Source organism: Chiloscyllium plagiosum, unplaced genomic scaffold (assembly GCF_037043375.1).
Source record: "Chiloscyllium plagiosum isolate Xiang-an unplaced genomic scaffold, Cpla_swu_hap1 HiC_scaffold_6, whole genome shotgun sequence".
Lineage (NCBI taxonomy): Eukaryota > Metazoa > Chordata > Chondrichthyes > Orectolobiformes > Hemiscylliidae > Chiloscyllium > Chiloscyllium plagiosum.
In genome coordinates this window covers 116,036,229-116,057,369 of record NW_028270144.1, presented here as the reverse complement: position 1 = coordinate 116,057,369, position 21,141 = coordinate 116,036,229, and the positions used below count along the sequence as shown (strand labels likewise).

Sequence of the window (21,141 nt, the reverse complement as noted above, 5' to 3'; positions counted from 1 at the left end):
AGGGACAGTAATGTAGTTAATGGAGCTAGTGCTCTGGGGACCAAGAACCCAGCAGTTGGTGGGATTTAAATTCAATTAATAAATTTGGAAGCCAGCCTCAATTATGGTGAACATTGTTGTAAAACCTCATCTGATTGAGGAAGGAAATCTGTTGTCATTTCCTTGTCTGGTCTACCCTGTGTCTGCACCCATGACAAAATGGCTGACCTTTAACAGCCTTCATATGATGACAAGATGGTGGTATGGGCAAAGTAGGCTGCGTTCAGGCTGCTGGGCTGGTCTGCTCCAGGCGGTCACTTCCTCTTTTCTTTCTTCAAACTTTTTGTCTCCTTTCCTTTTCTTTCTCTTCCTCCTCTTCCTGTCAGCGGCAGAGGAGGGGATGGCATTGTGGAGGGCAGCAGCTGGAGCAAGACTCTTGGCAAGGTGATGGCCTGGCCTGGCAATGGAACCAGTGACTCCCTAGTTGTGGTGGGCTCAGAGTGTGGATTCCAGGCATCAGTGATGCAGCAGCTCCTGGTTGTGGTGGGATCAGAGTGGGGACTCCAGGCATCAGTGATGCAGCAGCTCCTGGTTGTGGTGGGCCAGGAGCTGAGAGCTCCTGACTGTGGGGCAAGTGAAGGTCTGGTGTGGAATCCGGCATAGGCAGCCCCTTAGCAGGGTGGGCCCAGTGACAAAAAGATGGGGCCTGAAAGGTGGCAACTCCGACGTCGGTGGATCTAGCACAGGTGGTGGCACAGGTGGCACTGGTCAGCTGACTCAGGGCTCGAGATGCACGGTGGAGGCAGCGGAGTGAAGATGGACTTTCAACTTTGTCTTTTTATTCTTGATGTATTTGGATGTTGCTGAATTGTGGCGACAATTGAAGCTTTTCACTGTATTTGTCATTTGCACTCAGTACAAGTGACAATAAGCCAGATTCATTCACAGATAGTTGAACAGGCAAGGGCAATTAGAGATGGACAGCAAATGTTGGCTTGGCCATTGATGCCCACATTCCATGAACAAATACAGAAAAATGTCCCCTGCATTTAGTTAAATCCTGAGGACAATTTGTGAATCAACAATGGGGAGTAGAGACGATTTGAATTAGCTGAGCTAACCTGTAGGGGACGTGTTTGTAGCCCCATAACCTGGGCTAATGGATGTTTGTGGAGGTCTGGGAGTGGTTTCTGGGAATGCTGAACAAATTCATGGACTGGATATTCCAAGGATTGGCAATCACACTCAGCTCGTTTTTATGATAAGAAAGAGATCTGCATTTCTCAGAGGAGATTCCGATCCGAGGTCCTTCAGAAATGCGGAGGCATACTTTAGTTCTGAGAGGTCCTTTCTAATACAAGATAAATGGGAGCTGGGGTAGGTGGTAATGGCAAACATCATCCCTACTTCACATCAGCCACTTGCCATGCTTTGTGAGTGAAAGGTCCAGCAGCACAGATAGACAGTTTGATAGCTCCTGTGAACGGGTAAGTATCTAATGTAAGAGTGAGATCAGGGTGCCAAATGAGTCGGCTGCCAGAAGGCTAAATAAGTGATGGAGAGTTTAGGGCAGGTCAGGTTTGATGGGAGATATTGGATCTGGTGGCTGGGGAGGTGAATGCTCCCTTGGGGGATGGGGCTGTTTGTTCCTGTGAAGACAGGAGGAGGCAAGTGCCTAGTGGTATTATCACTAGATTGTCAATCCAGAGACCCAGGTAATATTTGGGGGTACTTGCTTCAAATCCCACCATGACAGATGGTGGAATTTGAATTCAATAAATATTCGGAATTAAGAGTCTAATGGTGACCATGAATTATCGATTGTCAGAAAAATCCACTTGGTTCCCAAATGTCCTTTAGGGAAGGAAATCTGCCATTCTTACCTGGTCTGGCCGACATGTGACTCCAGAACCATAACAATGTGGTTGTCTCTTAACTGCCCTCTGGGCAATTAGGAATGGGCAATAAATGTCCTCATTCCATGAATGAAAAAAATGTGTCCAGCAGTGAGGAAGAGAGTATGAAGTCCTGAATAGAGAGGGTGATGTTGTATCCTATGGACAGGGTTTCAGATCCAGAGATGGAAGGTCTATGGGCTGTTGGAGGGGACTGAGGTGCTGGGCAGAAGAGGTTGGTTGAGTGTGTAAATGAGAAGAAGCATTATATTCTGGGCAGAGATTGTATTGTCAGATGGGATTGTGCTTCTACCATGTTGTTTGAAATCTTTCAAATTGCATTATATGTAAAGATTTTGGTTTATTCTACCTTCACTCCATTTGTTATGTGCAATAAATTTCTCTTTTATTGTTAAACCTAAATCTGCAATAATGTGTGCTTGTGTTCCAGTGAAAGACCACCTTGTTATGGAATCATAGAGATATACAGCACGGAAACAGACCCTTTGGTCCAACTCATCCATTGTAATCAGGCGGCCTAAATTAATCTAGTCCCATTTACCAACATTTAGCTCATATCCCTCTAAACTCTTCCTTATCATGTACCCATCTAGGTGCCTTTTAATTGTTATAATTGTACCAACCTCCACTACTTCATTTGGCAGCTCATTCCATATATGCACGTGCCCCTTAAGTCCATTTTAAATCTTTCCCCTTTCACCTCAAACCTCTGCCCTCTAGTTTTAGACTCTCCAACCCTGAGGAAAAGTTCTTGTCTATTTACCCTATCCATGCCCCTCATAATTTTATGAACCTCAGTAAGCCTCTGACAATCCTAGGAAAATAACCCCAACCTATTCAACCTCTCCCTATGGCTCAAACTCTCCAACCCTGGCAACATCATTATAAATCTTTTCTGAATCCTTTCAAGTTTCCCAATATCTTTCCTATACCAGGGAGACCAGAATTGCACACAAGTTTCCAATAGTGGCCTAAACAATGTCCTGTACAGCTGCAACATTGCCTCCCAACGTCTATGCTAAGTGCACTGACAAATAGCAACAAGCATACCAAACGCCTTCTGAAATAAAAGCAAATATTAAAAAACAAGCTATCAAGTCAGATTTCAGCTTGAGATCTGAAATGATCTCTCGTCCTGTAATAACTTGATCTAGGATTATAATGGCTTCCAAATGCTTTGATTTAGAATGATACTTCAGAGAGTTAGAGGCATTAATGAGTTGCTCATTGGAATCTGCAATTTCCCAGGTAATCTCCTTGGAGTTTGTTAGTCAGGGATTCCACAGGATCCTGATGTGCTACTCCCAAAAATCTGTTCATCAGAAAATCATGACCCATATATCCAGTAAATCAAATATATATGATAAAAATTACATTCAAATAAAATGAGACCTACCAAAACAGACAGCAGATTTGGTAATAAAATCTGTTTGAGAATGTTAAAGTGAAGTTATAGAATGTGACAGCAATAATTAACATGAAGACACATTTTTATCAAATTCCTGTTAAATTTTAATGATGGTACCATTGGTTTAAGATGACTGAATTCATAAAATAGCAGATATTTTGTCTGACTGTGGTCAAAAGTTTGTTATCACCAACCCACAGGGTAATTGCAAGACATTTGTGTTAGTTTCTACATTTGTCTCTTCCTTAATTTTGAGAGCATTTAGTAATATTGACAGCACCAAGTACATATAATAGCAAACAAAATAAAATATATGGTGCTCTTTGCAGCCTCAGGACATCCCAAGGTACTTTGCAGCCAATGAAACACATTTGAAGTGTAATGTAGGAAAATAGGAGCCAATCTGTGAAGAACAAGCTCCCAAAACTCTCAGTGAGATAATCAAATAATCTATTTGCAATCTTGGTTGAGGGATGGACAATGACGTGCTCATCAACTCTAAGTCACATAATCTTCTTTAAAATAATGCCATGGAATCTTTTATTTGTCCAACAGGACCTTAATTTATTGTCTGATCTGAAAGATGATACCCCTGTGTATCACCCCTGTGTGTCAGTGTAGCACCTCCGCAGGACCGCACAAAAATATCAGCCTTGATTTTTGAACCCAAGTGTTAGACTAAGACTCAAATCCACAATCCACAAGCTGAAGTGTGGTAATGTTACCCATGGAGCCACAGCTGATATCAATAATCTGGTCAGCTACATTGGTGTTGAAAGAGGGAGCTGTTGTGGTACAGTGGTACAATGTCGCGACAGATGCTGCCAGATCTAACTTTAAGTTTAATAATTCCAACCTAATTCTAAGCATGGAGAAAGTGAGGGCTGCAGATGCTGGAGATCAGAGCTGAAAATGTGTTGCTGGAAAAGCGCAGCAGGTCAGGCAGCATCCAAGGAACAGGAGAATCGACGTTTCGGGCATGAGCCCTTCTTCAGGAATTCTAAGCATGTCAACTTAACAAGTAACCTTGCCATCTGCAATTTCAAAGGTCTGATGCTGTTATCTCCAATTTTAACTCGATTGAATTCTATTCTAACGTTCACCCTTATAATATTTTCACTTGCCTCACTTTTCAGCTTTATTCCTGATGAAGGGCTTTTGCCCGAAACGTCGATTTCGAAGCTCCTTGGATGCTGCCTTAACTGCTGTGCTCTTCCAGCACCACTAATCCAGAATCACTTTTTCATCTGTTTCATGAACACAATCCAAATGAAACCAGCATAAAGATTGCAAAACTTCAAGTCTAAGATACATATATCAAGTGCAAATTTTGTTTCTGTTATCTTCAATGTTGTTTTTAAAAAAAAAATCACTCAAGTACAAGCAAAACATTGCAGACATTGGAAATCTGAAACAAATTCAGAGAATGTTGGAGAAACCTATCAGGTCTAGCATCATTTGTGGTGAGCGAAATAGTGCTAACGTTTCGATTACGGTATGATTCTTTAGACCTTCAGACTCTTATGAACAAGAGTCTTATCAGACTTGAAACATTAAATCTATTTCTTTCTCCATAGATGGAGCCAGACCTACTAGGCTTCTTCAGCATTCTCTGTGTCCAACTCACCAAAGCGGTCTCCATGCAGATAAAAAACAAAAAAAATCAAGTTTCCGCTAATTATAAGCAAAAATATTTGTGAGCTATGATTTGAGTCAAGTATCATAAAAAGACAAAACCATTCAGACGAAAAGTTAGTGTGTAGATTCAGTCAGAGAGAAAAGACACTGTTGGTTAAGCAGTCTCCAAAAATAGCCCTGAGTTGCCTAAGAGAAATACATACAGAAATGCAATGAGTCTACAGCTGTCATTACCAAACAATGGATGCTGAGGTACAAAACCAGTAAGAAGAGCGGCCAGAAAACTGATAGAAGGTGAATGTGTGGAAAACCCATGAGTTTGTTCCGCAAGTGCTTTGAAGTCATTAAGAAGAAAGCTTCAGAAACCAATTATATCATGCCAGCTGAATGAGGTATTTTAGCCTGAGAGCCTCAGCAGACATTTATATGTTTCTTACATTGTTGTTGAAGTGATTAATCTTTATTTCTGATATTTGTAAGACTGTTTCAAATAGTTCTTGTATAATATATAGTTTGTGGGTTTTTTTTTCTTTTTTGTACAATAAACTTTTAGGTTCTTTTATTGAAAGTACAATGGCAGTCTCTTGTGAATATGTTCAGTGACTAGAATAACACATTGCAAAGATAAAACCTATGGTTTATCAAGACAGATTTCATTCTGGGACCTGACTTGTCCAGTTTGTCAGCTTGAATCAAAACAACAAATGAAGTTTCAAAGGCAATTGCAGAGCAACTTTAGGCTTCACATTAGAATTCATAGGACTGTAGGAGATGTTCCCATTTTGTACATGTCTAGGAGATTAGGCCCAAAGTTACTCTGAAAAATTAAGTCAGTTTCTCTCCACAGATACTACCCTACCTACTGAGTTTTTCCAGTTTATTTTGATTCTATTTCTGATTTGGGCACCTGCAGTATTTTGCTTATGTAATACTGAAAGATGTTCATGATCTTATTCTCCACAACCACCTGATGAAGGAGTGGCACTTGAAAGCTAGTACTTCCAAATAAACCTGTTGGACTATAACCTGGTATTGTATGGTTTTTAACTTTGTCCACCCCAGTCCAACAGCAGCACCTCTAAGTCATTCTAATACTGTTCCTTTTAACTTAAAAGCTCTTGCACATACCATAAATGGTTATTTTCAATATTACACATTTTAATTTAGAACTTAACAAATGTGTTGCATTTGATGTACATGATACGGAGATGCTGGTGTTGGCCTGGGGTGGACAAAGTTAAAAATCACACAACATCAGGTTATTGTCCAACAGATTTATTTGGTAGTCTTAGCTTTCAGAGCGCTGCTTCTTCATCAGGTAGCTCGTGGAGCAATATGACAAGACACAGAAATTATAGCAAAAGATCATTTGCATTTGATGGAGCAAGCACAAGCTTTTAGAAACCACAGTAAAAATCCGAAATAAGATACTTTATTTGATTAAAGTGACGAGTTTGTAAAACAGGAAATGAGTTCAGGAAGCATGACAAAGTCAACATTTATCATTTAAGGATATAATGATAAGCCACAAGCTCCTCCATGCTAAACCACTAGCAGATGAATGAATTAAGTGAAGAGTGTAGTGGCAATCCATGTAGAACTAGACTTGAAAATCATTTCACTTTTCAAAAATGGCTTTGATGTTTCCTCTTTGTGTGGCTTTCCTTGTCAGTTTGCAACAAATGGGTGCTCAGTCCACCAAGAAAGGTAAGTACTGAATGATTTTTTCTATGGGATGAAGGTAGGACAGTTTGGACAAAGGTAAGGTGATTTGGTATTTGCCGTTGTAATTAATGTTTTTTTTAATGACATTGCTTTGAAGTCATGTCATATTTATTGATTAAAGAAAAATCCAGAGTCAAGCGATGTATGTCTACAACTTTCACATTATCACCATACACACTCTGGAGAGAAAGTGGACAGATCTTTGATTCCAAAATGCTTGAGTAGACATCCCTGAAACCTAGACATAGTAGAACATGCCTTGTTCAGCTTGGGTTCATCAGTAAGGAGAAAGTTGAACTCAATGACCTTTCACAAATTAACCGAGGAATGTGGATAGGTGGGAAACATGGTATGCCAATGCTTTATTGCCATCCCTGGGAGGTGCTGGTACAGTGGTAATGTCACTCAATTCGCAATGCAGAGTCCCCAGGACAATGTTGTGGGGACAAAGGCTCAAATCACACCATGGCAGTTGGCAAAATCGGTATCCAATACAAAAAAAAACTGCAATAAAGAGTTGGTTAATTGTGGCTATTGTTAATTAGCATAGAAACCCTCCTGGTTCACTAATGTCCTTTAGAGAACAAAATCTGTTGTTAACCGTCTGTATAACATTTAACTCCAGACCAATGACAATGTGGTTGACTCTTTATTGCCCTCTGGGTAATTAAGGATGGGGAACAAATGCTGACCTAGCCAGTGATGCCCAGATTCTGTGAAAGAATAAAAGAAAATTGTATTGTTGGTAATATTTATATTTTATGTTAATTTAGTGTAGCAAGTGAAATAAAAGTCATATGCTATTGGTATTTTTTTTCTCTATTTTACCCAATGTCCAGATACATCACTAAACTTTGGCTCAAAAAATAACTCTTTTAACAAACTCAAGACAAGCATGGCCCTTATTTAGAAATGGAATTCTCTAGAGCTGTCACAGTGGCACAGTGGCTCAGTGGTTATCACTGCTGCCTCACAGTACCAGGGACCCCATTTTGATTTCAGCCTCGGGTAACTGTCTATGTGGAGTTTGCATATTGTCCCCGTGTCTGCGTGGGTTTTCTCCCGGGTGCTCTGGTTTCCTCCCACAATCCAAAGATGTGCAGGTCAGGTGAATTGGCTGTGCTAAAGAGTAACACCTATAGTGTTAGGTGCACTAGCTAGTGATAAATGTAGGGGGGTGGGTTACTCTTCAGAGATGAGGACTTGTTGGGCCAAATGGTCTGTTTCCACACTGTAGGGAATCTAATCTAATCAAAACATTAACTCTGTTTCTCTGTCCACCGAAGCTACTGGACCTGGTGAGTTTATTCAACAATTTCTATTTTTGTTTCAGATTTCCAGCTTCTGCAATATTTTGTCTTTATTCTATGATAACATCGTTCTCTCTCAATACTGTGCTGGTGTGTGAAGGGATGACGTAGACAATCCCAACAGTGTGGATGCAGACCATTCAGCCTAACATGTTCACACCAACCCTCTGAAGAACACTCCACCCAGACCCATGTCCCAATCCTATAGCCCTACATTTTCCCATGGTTAATCCACCTGGTTTGCACAACCGTTGACATTATGGGGCGATTCACCATGGTTAATCTATCTAACCTGCACAGCTTTGGACCATGGGAGGGAACTGAAGTGTCCACCGGAAACCCACACAGACACAGGAAGAATGTGTAAACTTCACACAGACAGTGGCCAGAGGCTGGAATTAAACCTGGGTCCCTGGCATTGTGAGGCAGCAGTGCCACTAATGTCTGATGCATTAGTTAGTCTTTATGATGATAGTTGATTTAATGTTCTTTGCGTTTTTATTTTCACAATGCTTTAAGACCAAATCAGTTTTGTTTTATTATGTACCTGACATATGGAGCAATAGAGATAGTGAATTACTTTCTAGGTAATCTGATAATATTCTGCACATATAATTCATATATATTGCTCAGAAATTTCCATTGCAGACTAATGCACATCAAGGTGTGAATCATTGGTTTCTTGCTAATCCTTCCCCTGTTTGGAGGTTAAAATCAATGAAGTTTCTTTTTTCAATAGAAACCATCGTTGCGTGGAGACTATTGAATATTGCTAGATAAATTGTGGTGTTTCAGAATATCACGAAATGTTATATAGGCACTTTTATGAAGTGTTTACTTTTACGTCAGCAACATTTAATGTCAAAAACCTGTGAAGAGCTGTGAATGCTGGAAAGCAGAAACAAAACCAGAAACTGCTGGAAAACTCTGCTAGCATTTGTGGAGAAAAAGCAGAGTTAACATTTCAGATCCAGTGACTCTTCTTCAAACTCTATTTGCCCTCCCCAGTACCCACTGAGCTTGGGGGTTGCTTTCTGTGGTTCATGCACAAGGAAGCCCAAACCCCTGTGTGCTGCGCTCCCTGCAGTCACCATTTAAATAATATTCAGCTCCTCTATTCTTCCTGCCAATGTGCACAATCTAACATTTCCCCACATTATAGTTCATCTGATAAGCTTTATTTTCCCACTGTGTTAACCTGCTTATAACCTTCTGTAAACTCTTTGGGGTCATCCTCACTACATGCCTTCCTACATATGTTTGTGTTAACTCCAAACTTAGATGATGACAAATTCACTTCCCACATTGAGGTCATTAATTTTGTTTGTAAATAATTGTAGCTTCAACACTAATCCCTGTGGCATGCCATTTGTTAAGGCTACCATCCTGAAAATGGCCCCTTATCTCAACTCTCTGTCTTCTATTAGTTAGTCCATGTTAATATACTACCTCCCACACCTTGGGCCTTGTTATTATTAAGTAGCTTTATCTACAGTACCTTAACAAACAACTTTGAGAAATCCAAATATATTGCACCTACTAGCTCCCCTTTTTCTATCCTGCTCACTTTCTCTTCAAAACAAATTGATTACATTTGTCAGGCATGAAGCCATGCTAATTCTACTCAATACTATCATGTGTTTCTAAATGCCCTGCTATTACGTCCCATACAACAGACTCTAATACTTTCCCAATGATAAGTGTTATGCTAAATGGCTTATCTATACTTTTTTTTCTTAGCACTCTCCCTTTTTGAAGAAGAGTATTACATTTACAGTTTCCTAGTCTGCTGGGACATTACAAAACTCTAAGGGTCTATTGGAAATTGAAAAATTGCTAATACTACATTCACCATCTCTGTAGCTATTTCCTTTAAGATCATAACCAGCTACCATGATAAAACTTGCATCAGTGCATTCAGGGCATATGTGATTAAGACATTTGCCTGGGACTCTCGGCAATTGGTCAGTAGCAACGCCACGATACCACCATCTCCACTTTGGTCTTATGGTCAGGTTTTTGGTACATTTAAAGGGAAAAAAAAAGTGGGTTAAGGAGATGGAGATGTTAAAGGAGAGAATTCCAAGTCTTAAACCTTGGCATATTGTCCATTGTCAGAAAAGGATCCGAAAGAGACTAGAAATAGAGCAGTACAGGTTGGATCAGAGAGCACATAGGTAATATGGATAGGGCTTAGTGTTAGTCAGGACCTCAGCAATCATTGACCTTGCAGTTATGGAAGATAATCAGCCAAGAATACACTGGAATTGTCAAATCCAGAGGGAACAAAGGCACGGATTATGGTTCCATCAGCAGTTTTAACAACACTTCCAGTAGAAATGGATGATCTCATTAACAAGTGTTCAGCTGACAGTTCAAACTTGTATAAAAGGATTTTTTTTAAGCAGGGCTCTGTATTGACAGTTGGAGACAGCTGTTGAAAGACCTTTGCTTGCCTGTTGTATTTTCGTCAATATAATGCATTGTTCTTCCAGTGATCTCTTATGTCATTGTCTCAATGTTCATTTACACAAGGTCAAAAGTTATGAAGTGCTTGAAGTCTCTGTTGTTAATACTTTAATAGTCTGTCTGATTGGCTTTTACAGAAGTTGTGTGAACAGCAGTTTTCTTAAAGAAGATTTGTGAATGAGCATTTCATTTCTGAACAGCTCCACACTCATCAGTGTTACTTCTTGGAGGGCAGGTTCCTAGCTCCTTGAAAATAGAGTCACAGGTAGATAGGATAGTAAAGAAGACGTTTGGTATGCTTCCCTTTACTGGTCAGAGTATTGAGCATAGGAGTTGAGAGATCATGTTGCGGCTATACAGGACATTGATTAGGCTTCTTTTGGAATATTGCATCCAGTTCTGGTCTCCTTTCTATCGGAAGGATATTGTGAAATGTGAAAGGATGAAGAAAAGATTTACAAGGATGTTGCCAGGATTGCAGGATTTGAGCTATAGGTAGAGGTTGAAAAGGCTGGGGCTATTTTCCCTGGAATGTCAGAAGCTGAGGGGTGACCTTATAGAGGTTTATAAAATCATGAGGGACCATGGATAGTGTAAATAGACAAGGTCTTTTCTCTGGGGTCGGTGAATCTAGAACTAGGCGGCATGGGTTTAGAGTGAGAGAGAAAAGATATTAAAGGGACCTAAGGGGCAACATTTTCACGCAGAGGGTGGTACGTGTATGGAATGAGCTGCCAGAGGAAGTGGTGGAGGCTGATACAATTACAACACTTAAAAGGCATCTGGATGGGTATCTGAATAAGAATGGCTTAGAGGGGTATGAGCCAAGTGCTGGCAGATGGCACTCAATGAGGTTGGGATATGTAGTTGGCAAGGACGAGTTGGACCGAAGGGTCTGTTTCCATGCTGTACATCTCTCTGACTTTATAACTCCATGATTTCACGCATACTGTATGTTCAGTGAATAGGCCTGGAAAAGAAAGGAGAGGCATGGACAGGATGTGGAGCTATGGGAGTGCTTGTAGGAAAGAATTGGCATGTGTTGACAAGGTAGCTGTAAGGATCCATGAGATTAAAAAGGAACGTGAGTTAGTGTGGAGATGACAGAAGGAAGGGGTATTATGGTGAGAGCTAGAGGGCCAAACAGCCTTTACTACAACTGTGATTGTATCTCAGAGAACTCAGGTGGTCCTCCTAACCAGTCTATCCAGTATGCATCTACCCTGTGGCTCTGCTTTTGGCTTTTGCAAGCCATACCTCATCACACACTTACCCCTCTCTATTTAACCCCTCCACTCCTTTCATAAAGATCATGAAATTCAAAGGCTTGTCAACTCAGACTGTCAGACTTGGTTATTGAAAATCTGGTCTGTGCTGCCAGTTCTGTATTGACCTAGTTTTAATGCCATTTCACACCAGCAGAAGACTGGTCGAGTCTAAGCGGGAATATGTAATCCAGGAAAACGTTCTTAAAACCAATATTTCGAAATGAATCAACAAAAGAGAACTGTTATGAAACTTTTTTTAATCTTGTGTGTACTGCATTCCTGTCATATTTCAAATAATGCTTTATATCTGCCTAAACTGCTTATAGGAGAAAGTCTGATTGCTAAGCAGGTCAATTGTATTTATCACAATATGGAGTATGTAAACTGCACATGGAAATTGAAGGAAGGGACTGCACCTGATGTTAATAACACATTTTATTATGGGTGAGTAGCAGTCTTGATTAAATGTATTAAAATTTAAAATGTTCATATTTATCTCTTTCTTACACCTAGTATCTCTGTTGCAATCCTCGATAGCATACAACAGAAACTTTCTTCAAAAGACAATTCTTCTCTCATGTTCAATTTGTCTTTGTGACAGAATTTGACCCCATTTAACTCTTCATGTCATGGTCCATGTTCTTTTCATTTTCTCTCCTTGTTCATTCTTTGTTTAAAATTTGCTCCTTCTGCTCCCTGTGTCACTGCAGTGTTGAAATCCAGAATAATTGCTTGGTCCTTTATTTGGAATCATCTTATTCCAAAGAGTTGCTCACATCAACTGATGACCTCAATTCTGTCAAAATTCTATAAATTCCATTTCAAAAGAAACCATCAGTAAAAACTACAACAGCCATTCCTAGAAGTAGGATTGCTGTTTCATAAGAGAACGAGCAATAGAATAGAAAATAGTACTGAATCCTTGAATGGAAATCTAAAAGCATTTAGATCAAGTTCTGTTTTTGTTTCTGATCCTGTTGTCAAAACTTCTCCAAAAGGCATCATGTGAATTGATATGAATATCGAGAAATGTTACATAGAAGAACATTTAGTTCATTTTTTTTCCTGTGTAGCCCCTGAAAACCTAATTATTTCTATTCCTCTGGCTCTTGGAACATAGAACACTAAAGCGCAGTACAGGTCCTACCGGCCCTCGATGTTGCGTCACCCTGTAAAACCAATCTGAAGCCCATCTCACCTACACTGTTCCATACTTGTCCATATGCCTATCCAATGACCATTTAAATGCCCTTAAAGTTGGCTAGTGTACTACTATTGCAGTTAGTGTGTTCTACGCCCCTACTACTCTCTGAGTAAAGAAACTACCTCTGACATCTGTCCTATATATATATATATATCACCCCTAAACTTAAATATTCATCCCCTCATGCTAGCTATCACCATCTGAGGAAAAAGGCTATCACTGTCCAAACTATCTAACCTCTGATTATCCTATATGTCTCAATTAAGTCATTTCTTTACCTTCTTCTCTCTAACGAAAGCAGTCTCAAGTCCCACAGCCTTTCCTTCTAAGGCCTTCCGTCCATACCAGGCAACATCCTAGTAAATCTCCACTGAACTCTTTCCAAAGCTTCCACATCCTTCCTATGATGTGGTGACCAGAACTGTACACAATACTCCAAATGTAGCTGCACCAGAGTTTTGTACAGCTGCAGCATGATCTCATGGTTCCGAAGCTCAATCACTCTATCAATAAAAGCTAACACACCATATGCCTCTTAACAACCCTGTCAATCTGGGTGGCAAATTTCAAGGATCAATGTACCTGGACACTGAGATCTCTCTGCTCATCTACACTATCAAGAGTTTTACCATTAGCCCAGTACTCTGCATTCCTGTTACTCCTTTTAAAGTGACTCACCTCACATTTTTCCACATTAAACTCCATTTGTCACATTTTAACCTAGCTCTGCAGCTTATCTATGTCCCTCTGTAACTCACAACATCCTTCATCACTATCCACAACTCTGCCGACCTTAGTGTCATCCACAAGTTTACTAACCCATCCTTCTAAGCCCTCATCCAGGTCATTTATAAAAATGACAAATAACAGTGGACCCAAAACAGATCCTTGTGGTACACCACTAGTAACTGAAATCCAGGATGAATATTTCCCATCAACCAACGCCCTCTGTCTTCTTTTAGCTAGCCAATTTCTAATCCAAACCGCTAAACTACCCTCAATCCCATGCCTCTGTATTTTGTACAATAGCCTCCCGTGGGGATCAAACACCTTATCAAACACCTTACTGAAATCCGTATACACCACATCAACCACTTTACCCTCATCCATCTGTTTGGTCACCATCTCAAAGAACTCAAGAAAGTTTGTGAGGCACGATCTACCATTCACAAAACCGTGTTGACTATCCCTAATCGACTTATTCCTTTCTAGATGATTATAAATCCTATCTCTTATAACCCTTTCCAACACTTTACCCACTACAGAAGTAAGGCTACCAGGTCTATAATTTCCAAGATTGTCTCTACTCCCCTTCCTGAACAAAGGAACAACATTTGCTATCCTCCAGCCTTCTGGCACTATTCCTGTAGACAATGATGACATAAAGAACAAAGCCAAAAGCTCAGCAATCTCCTCCCTGGCTCCCCAGAGAATCCTAGGATAATTCCCATCTGGCCCGGGGACTTATCTATTTTTACACTTTCCAGAATCACTAACATCTCCTCGCGGTGAACCTCAATCCCATCTAGTCTAGTAGCCTGTATCTTAGTATCCTCCTCGACCACATTATCTTTTTCTGGTGTGAATACTGACAAAATTTATTCATTTAGCACTTCAGCTATTTCCTCTGACTCCACACACAATGTCCCACTACTATGCTTGATTGGCCCTAATCTTACTGTAGTCATTCTTTGATTCCTAATTTCCCTATAGAAAGCCTTAGAGTTTTTCTTGATCCTATCCTCCAACAACTTCTCATGTCCGCTCCTGGCTCTTCTTAGCTTTCTCTTTCGGTCTTTCCTGGCTAACTTATAACTCTCAAGCACCCTAACTGAGCTATCACATCTCATCCTAACATGAGCCTTCTTCTTCCTCTTTACAAGAGATTCAACTTCCTTAGGAAACCACAGCTCCCACACTCGACAACTTCCTCCCTGTCTGACTGGTACATACTTATCAAGGACACACAGTAGCTGGTCCTTGAATAAGCTCCACATTTCAACTGTGCCCATCCTCAGCAGTTTCCTTCCCCATCCTATGCATCCTAAATCTTGCCTAATCACATTGTAATTGCCTTTCCCCCAGTGGGTGGCATGGTGGCTCAGTAGTTAGTACTGCTGCCTCACACTGCCAGGGATCCAGGTTCGATTCAACCTCAGGTGACTGTCTGTGTGGAGCTTGCACCTTCCCCCTGTGTCTGTGTGGGTTTCCTTTGGGTGCTTTGGTTTCCTCCCACAATCCAAAAAGGTGCAGGTCAGGTAAATTGGCCATGCTAAATTGCCTGTAGTGTTAGGTGCATTAGTCAGGGGTAAATAGAGGGCAGGGGAATGGGTCTGGGTGTCTTACCCTTTGGAGGGTTGGTGTGGACCTGTTGGGCTGAGGGGCCTGTTTCTATATTCTAAGTAACCTATATATTTTGCCCCATGATATATACCTATTCCTTTCATCACTAAAGTAAACATAATCAAATTGTGGTCACTATTACCAAAGTGTTCACCTACCTCCAAATTTAACACCTGGCTGGATTCATTACCCAGTACCAAATCTAATGTGGCCTTGCCCCTTGTTGTCCTGTTTACATACTGTGTCAGGATACCCCCCAACACACATTTGACAAGTACTTGAACTATAGTATTCCCAGTGAATATTTGGAAAGTTAAAGATCCCCATAACAACTACCCTGTCACTCTTGTTCCTACCGAGGGTCATGTTTGCTATCCTATCCTGTACATCTCTGGAACTGTTTGGCCCTTTTGAAAACTCCCAGCAGGAGTTTCCTGTTTCTAATCTCCGCCCATACTACCTCAGTAGACGAGTCCTCAAACGCCCTTTCTGTAACTGTAATACATTCCTTGACTAACAATGCCACACCACCCCCTCTTTTACTATTTTCTCTGTTCTTACTGAAAAATCTAAATCCCGGAACCTGCAACAACCATTCCTGTACCTGCTCTATCCATGTCTCTGAAGTGGCCATAACATCGAAGTCCAAGGTACCAACCCATGCCGCAAGTTAACCCACCTTATTCCAGATGTTCCTGGCATTGAGGTCGACACACTTCAAACCAATTTCTTGCTTGCTAGTGCCTTCTTGCGATCTTGAAATCTTAGTTCTGTCTTCATTACTCTCAAACTCCATATACTCGAACTACAATTTTGGTTCTCATCCCCCTGTTGAATCAGTTTAAACCCACCTGAAGAGCATTAGCAAATTCCCCTCCAGCCCAGGATATTGGTACCCCTCTGGGTCTGGTGGAGACCATCCTGTTTGTAGAGGTCCCCACCTACTCCAGAAAGAGCCCCAATTATCCAGGAATCCAAAACCCTCCCTCCTGCACCATCCCTGTAGCCACGTGTTCAACTCCTCTCTCTCCCTATTCCTCACCTCACTAGCATGACAGCTAGCTCTTTTGCCCCCAAGTTTGGAATTTCTTCCCTTTTAAACAGGGCTCAAATTTCCTTTGAAAATGACTACTCTGCCGGCTTACATTGTTCTTCCAACTTATGACAATGTTTCTGTATAAGAAAAGGAACTCCCTCTCCTCCCCTCTGGTTTGTTGTCAATTGTTGTAAATCAGTGTATAGTGAAGGTCAACGACCCTCCTCCCAGGCAAACCATTTCCCCCACTTGGCTTTGGATCACTCAGCTCCTGACCTCATGACAGCCTTAGTTCAATACTGGACAAAGGAGCTAGACTCTGGAAGTGAGGTGAGAGTGACAGCTCTCGACAACAAGGCAGCTATTGACTGAATGTGATATCAAAGAACCTGAATACACCTGAAATCAATGGGAATCAAGGGGGAAGTCTCTTAGAAAGCGTGCAAGGGGGAACATTTTCACGAAGAGTGTGGTCATGTAAGGAATGAGCTGGCAGAGGAAGTTGTGGAGGCTGCGCCATTACAACATTTAAAAGCCATCTGGATAGGTGCATGAATAGGAAGGGTTTGGGGGATATGAGAATCTAGATTAGAGTGGTGCTGGAAAAGCACAGCAGTTCAGGCAGAATCCAAGGAGCAGGAAAATCAACGTTTCGGGCAAAAGGCCTTCATTTCGGGGGATATGGGCTAATTACTGGAAATGTGAATAGATTAATTTAGGATATCTGGTCGGCATGGATGAATTGTTTCTGTGCTGTATAACCCTATGACTCTATGATTCTTCACTTATTGGAGATCATGCCTTTGATTGTGTTTATTAAAAGCAAATCATCACAGCTCCAATGGTCATGACAGGAATTCCTCAGATTAATATGGAGGCCAACCCATTTTCAGCTGCTTCATCGATGATCTCCCCCTTATCATAAAGTTGGGAGTAGAGATGTTCACTGATGATTGTGCAATGTTCAGCACCATTCATAACTCCTCAGATACTGAAGCAGTCCATGTCTACACGCTGCAAAGACGTGGACAATATCCAGACTCTGCCTAATAAATAACAAGGAGAAAGTGAGGTCTGCAGATGCTGGAGATCAAAGTTGAAACTTTATTGCTGGAACAGCACAGCAGGTCAAGCAGCATCCAGGGAACAGGAGATTCAACGTTTCGGGCACAGGCCCTTCTTCAGGAAGGGCCTGTGCCCGAAACGTCGAATCTCCTGTTCCCTGGATGCTGCCTGACCTGCTGTGCTGTTCCAGCAATAAAGTTTCAACTAATAAATAACAAGTCATATCCACACCAGTTCGTTATGAAGATAGATTGGATAAACTGGCATTGCTTGTGTTGGAGCCGAGGAAACTGAGCAGGGTCAAGATTGAGATGTATAACATTATGATGGGCATAGATAGAATAGACAGAAAGAAACTTTTCCCTTCAGTAGAGGGATCAATGAGCAGAGACCATAACTTTAAGGGAAGGGAATGGAGGTTTCGAGAAGATTTGAGGAAAATCTTTTTTCACTCAAAGGGTGGCAGGAATCTGGAACTCCCTGACTTCTAAGGGTGGCAGAGATAAAAAGCTTCACATTATTTCAGGTATTTAGCTGTGCACTTGTGATGCCAAACGCAGCCAAGACTAGGGCCAAGTGCTAGAAAATGGGATTGGAATAATTACAAAAACAGAATTTGCTGAAAGAGCTCAGCAGGTCTGGTGGCACCTTTGGATAGAAATCAAAGTTAATATTTGGGTCCAATGACCCTTTCTCAGAAATTGGAATAGTTAGTTGGTTGTTTTTAACCTACATGAACTCAATGAGCCAAAGGGCCTTTTTTCTGTACTGTAGTCCGATATGACTCGATGACTCCTTAACAAAAAGGCCACCAAATGAGAACTTCATATCAAACAACTTTCACTTGAGATTCAATAGCATGAATATCTCTGCAACTCCACTATCAATATTCTGGGGATTAACATTGACCAGAAACTAAACTGGGCAGGCTATGTAAATACTGTGGCTACAAGAGCAGATCACAGACTTCAAATTTGGCAACATTAACTCACCTCCTGCCTCCCCAATACCCATTCACCATCTACAAGGCACGAGTCAGGAGTGTGATGGAATATTCCCCAATTACCTGGATGAGTGCAGCTCCAACGACACTCAAGAAGCTTTGATGTGGATTTGCCAGTGTTGAGATTGGGGTGAACAAAGTCAGAAGTCACACCACACCAGGTTATAATCCAACAGGTTTATTTGAAATCACAAGCTTTCGGAGCACTGCTCCTTCATCACCCATGATGAAGCAGCAGCACTCCAAAAGCTTGTGATGTCAAATAAACCTGTTGGACTATACCTGGTGTTGTGTGATCTCTGACTCAAGAAGCTTGACACCATTCAGAACAAAGCAATCTGTTTGACTAGAAGCATATCTGAGGAGCAGGAAAATCAACATTTTGGGTAAAAGCCATCATCAGGAATGAGCCCTTCCTCATTCCTGATGAAGAGCTTTTGCCCGAAACATCGATTTCCCTGCTCCTCGGATGCTGCCTGACCTGCTGAGCTTTTCCAGCACCACTCTAATCTTGACTCTGATGTCCAGCATCTGCAGTCCTCACTTTCGCCTAGAAGCATATCTACCACCTTCAAAAGGCATTATCTCCACCACCAAAGCACAGTAGCAGCTATGGTACCATGACATATAAAATGCACTACAATAACTCACTACACCTCCTTCAACAGCAACTTCCAAACCCACAACCTCTATCACTGAGAAAAGCAGTAGACACGTGGGAACACCAAAATATGGAAGTTCCCATCTAAGCCACACAATATCTTGACTTGAAAGTATATTGCCTTCCCTCACTACCACTGGGCGAATGTCCCAGAACCATCTCCCTTCTTAATAGCTACGTGGCTGTAGTTACAACTCAAGAGCCACAGCAGTTCAAAAATGCAGCTCACCTCCATCTTCGCAGGGGCAATTAGTGATGGCTAATCAACACTCACATCTGCGGTGAAATATTTTTAAAATTTCAAAATCCATCTTATTGTTGATGACCTTTATTAAACCTCTTAACTTTGACTGCTCTAAGGAAAACAATTGCAGCATGTCCAGTCTCTCAAGAAAATTGTCTGCTCCTTCTTGCTGACAATGGACATCAAGTAAATTCTCTCCATTTTCTCCTTGATTTCCTCTCTGTAAACTGCTTATGTTGCTATTTAATTCCAGGGTGTGTATGATTATAACAGTTAAATGTATGAAGGAGCCACTAAAATTTCTTGCACAAATAAATTCTCCTACAGGTTTGCAAAGTCTAACTTCCACAGAAAGTTCTGCAGTTTGAATAAAGAGAACCAAAGTTGTGGATTGAAAAAGAGAAAGAAAGCACAGAAGTGGTTGTGGTTATATATAACAACTCTGAACAATTCCATGCTGCTGGCAGTGGATAGCTTCCGACTTCAGAACCATGGTATGAAGAATTTGTGCTTGCAGCGAATTTACTCTGTGCGGTCATAATTTTCTTGTGCCCAGCTATTACACCATAACTTGCAAGCTACCCCATGCCACTTTGTCTTGGAATAAAGTCATTGTTCCTTCACAGTTGCTGGATGAAAATCCTGGAACTCACTTCCTAACATCGCTTTTAGATGCCCTGTGCTCCAAAGACTGCAAAAGCTCATTAAAGGAGCTCACCACCATCTTCCCCAGGGCAATTAGGGATGGAGAATAATTCTTGACCGAGCCAGAAGCATCTACATTGTGTGAATAAATGGTTTAAAAAATGGCATTCCAGTTGGAGTGGGATGTTTATGTATTACAGTTCACAGAAAAGTGCAATAGTTTGTGAGAGGCGAGATAGACAAAGTTAAAAACACAAACACCAGGTTATAGTCAACAGGTTTAGTTGGAAACACTAATTTTCGAAGAGCTGCTCCTTCAGCAGGTAGTGATGAAGAACCACCTGATGAAGAAGCAGTACTTCAAAAGCTCGTGCCTCCAAATAAACCTGTTGGACTATAACCTGGTGTTGTGTGATTTTTAACTTTGTCCACTCCAGTCCAAAACAGCATCTCCAAATCATAGAAAGAATAAGACTTTTCCTTATTTAACAGTAATCAATGATGCTCTCCTTTTAAGATCCTTTCTGAGATATGTTAGTCAGAATTGATGCTCCACATGAGGCCTAACCAGTGATTGTAATGATTAAGTAGAATTGCTTTTATATTCCATGGTAATTTTTTCATATTCCTGAGAGACAGTGAAAGCAAACCGATGTTTTCACAGCGGAATGGGACTATTTGGCACCGCCCTTTTGGCGCTGATCATTTGGCCCCGCCATTTTGGCTCTAAACTGTTTTGGCGCTCATTATTTTGGCGCTGAGCTGTTTTGGCAACAATTGAGAATTTTAAAAAAGTCTTGTAGAGCCTGTAAGAAATTTGTTTTTATTGCATTGTAAGAAATAAATCTAATTCTTTGTATGCATTATTTTTAACCTATTCATTATAAAAACGAAATTCTACATTTTGCTACATTTATCAAACACATATAGATAACCATCGTGTGAAAATTTTGGTTTGTTTCTCTTGCTTAGAATGTTTTCAGCCATTGATGGTATGGGCTCGACAAGACTTCTTTTAAATTCTGAATTGGTGCCAAAACAGCTCAGTGCCAAAGTAATGAGCGCCAAAACAGTTTAGAGCCAAAATGGCAGGGCCAAATGATCGGCACCAAAAGGGCAGTGCAGAAACGTACCCAACCCTTTTCCCAGAGGGCTAACAAGGGAGTGAGAAGTCAGGCGACACATTAGTTTCAAATTGAATTAATTGTACAGAGGCTGGTATCCCAT

At 41.0% G+C, this 21,141-nt stretch overlaps 1 protein-coding gene across 1 annotated transcript in view; it reads left to right on the top strand.

The window, feature by feature from the left end:
- Positions 1 to 426: 426 nt before the first annotated feature.
- The window catches only part of LOC122551079 (cytokine receptor common subunit gamma-like), a 60,262-nt gene continuing 39,547 nt past the window's right edge, over positions 427 to 21,141 (top strand). Inside the window, exons 1-3 of the mRNA XM_087988557.1 lie at positions 427 to 619; positions 12,040 to 12,157; positions 19,597 to 19,763. Of these exons, the coding sequence (XP_087844683.1) occupies positions 427 to 619; positions 12,040 to 12,157; positions 19,597 to 19,763 (478 nt within the window). The remainder of the gene's footprint in view (positions 620 to 12,039; positions 12,158 to 19,596; positions 19,764 to 21,141) is intronic.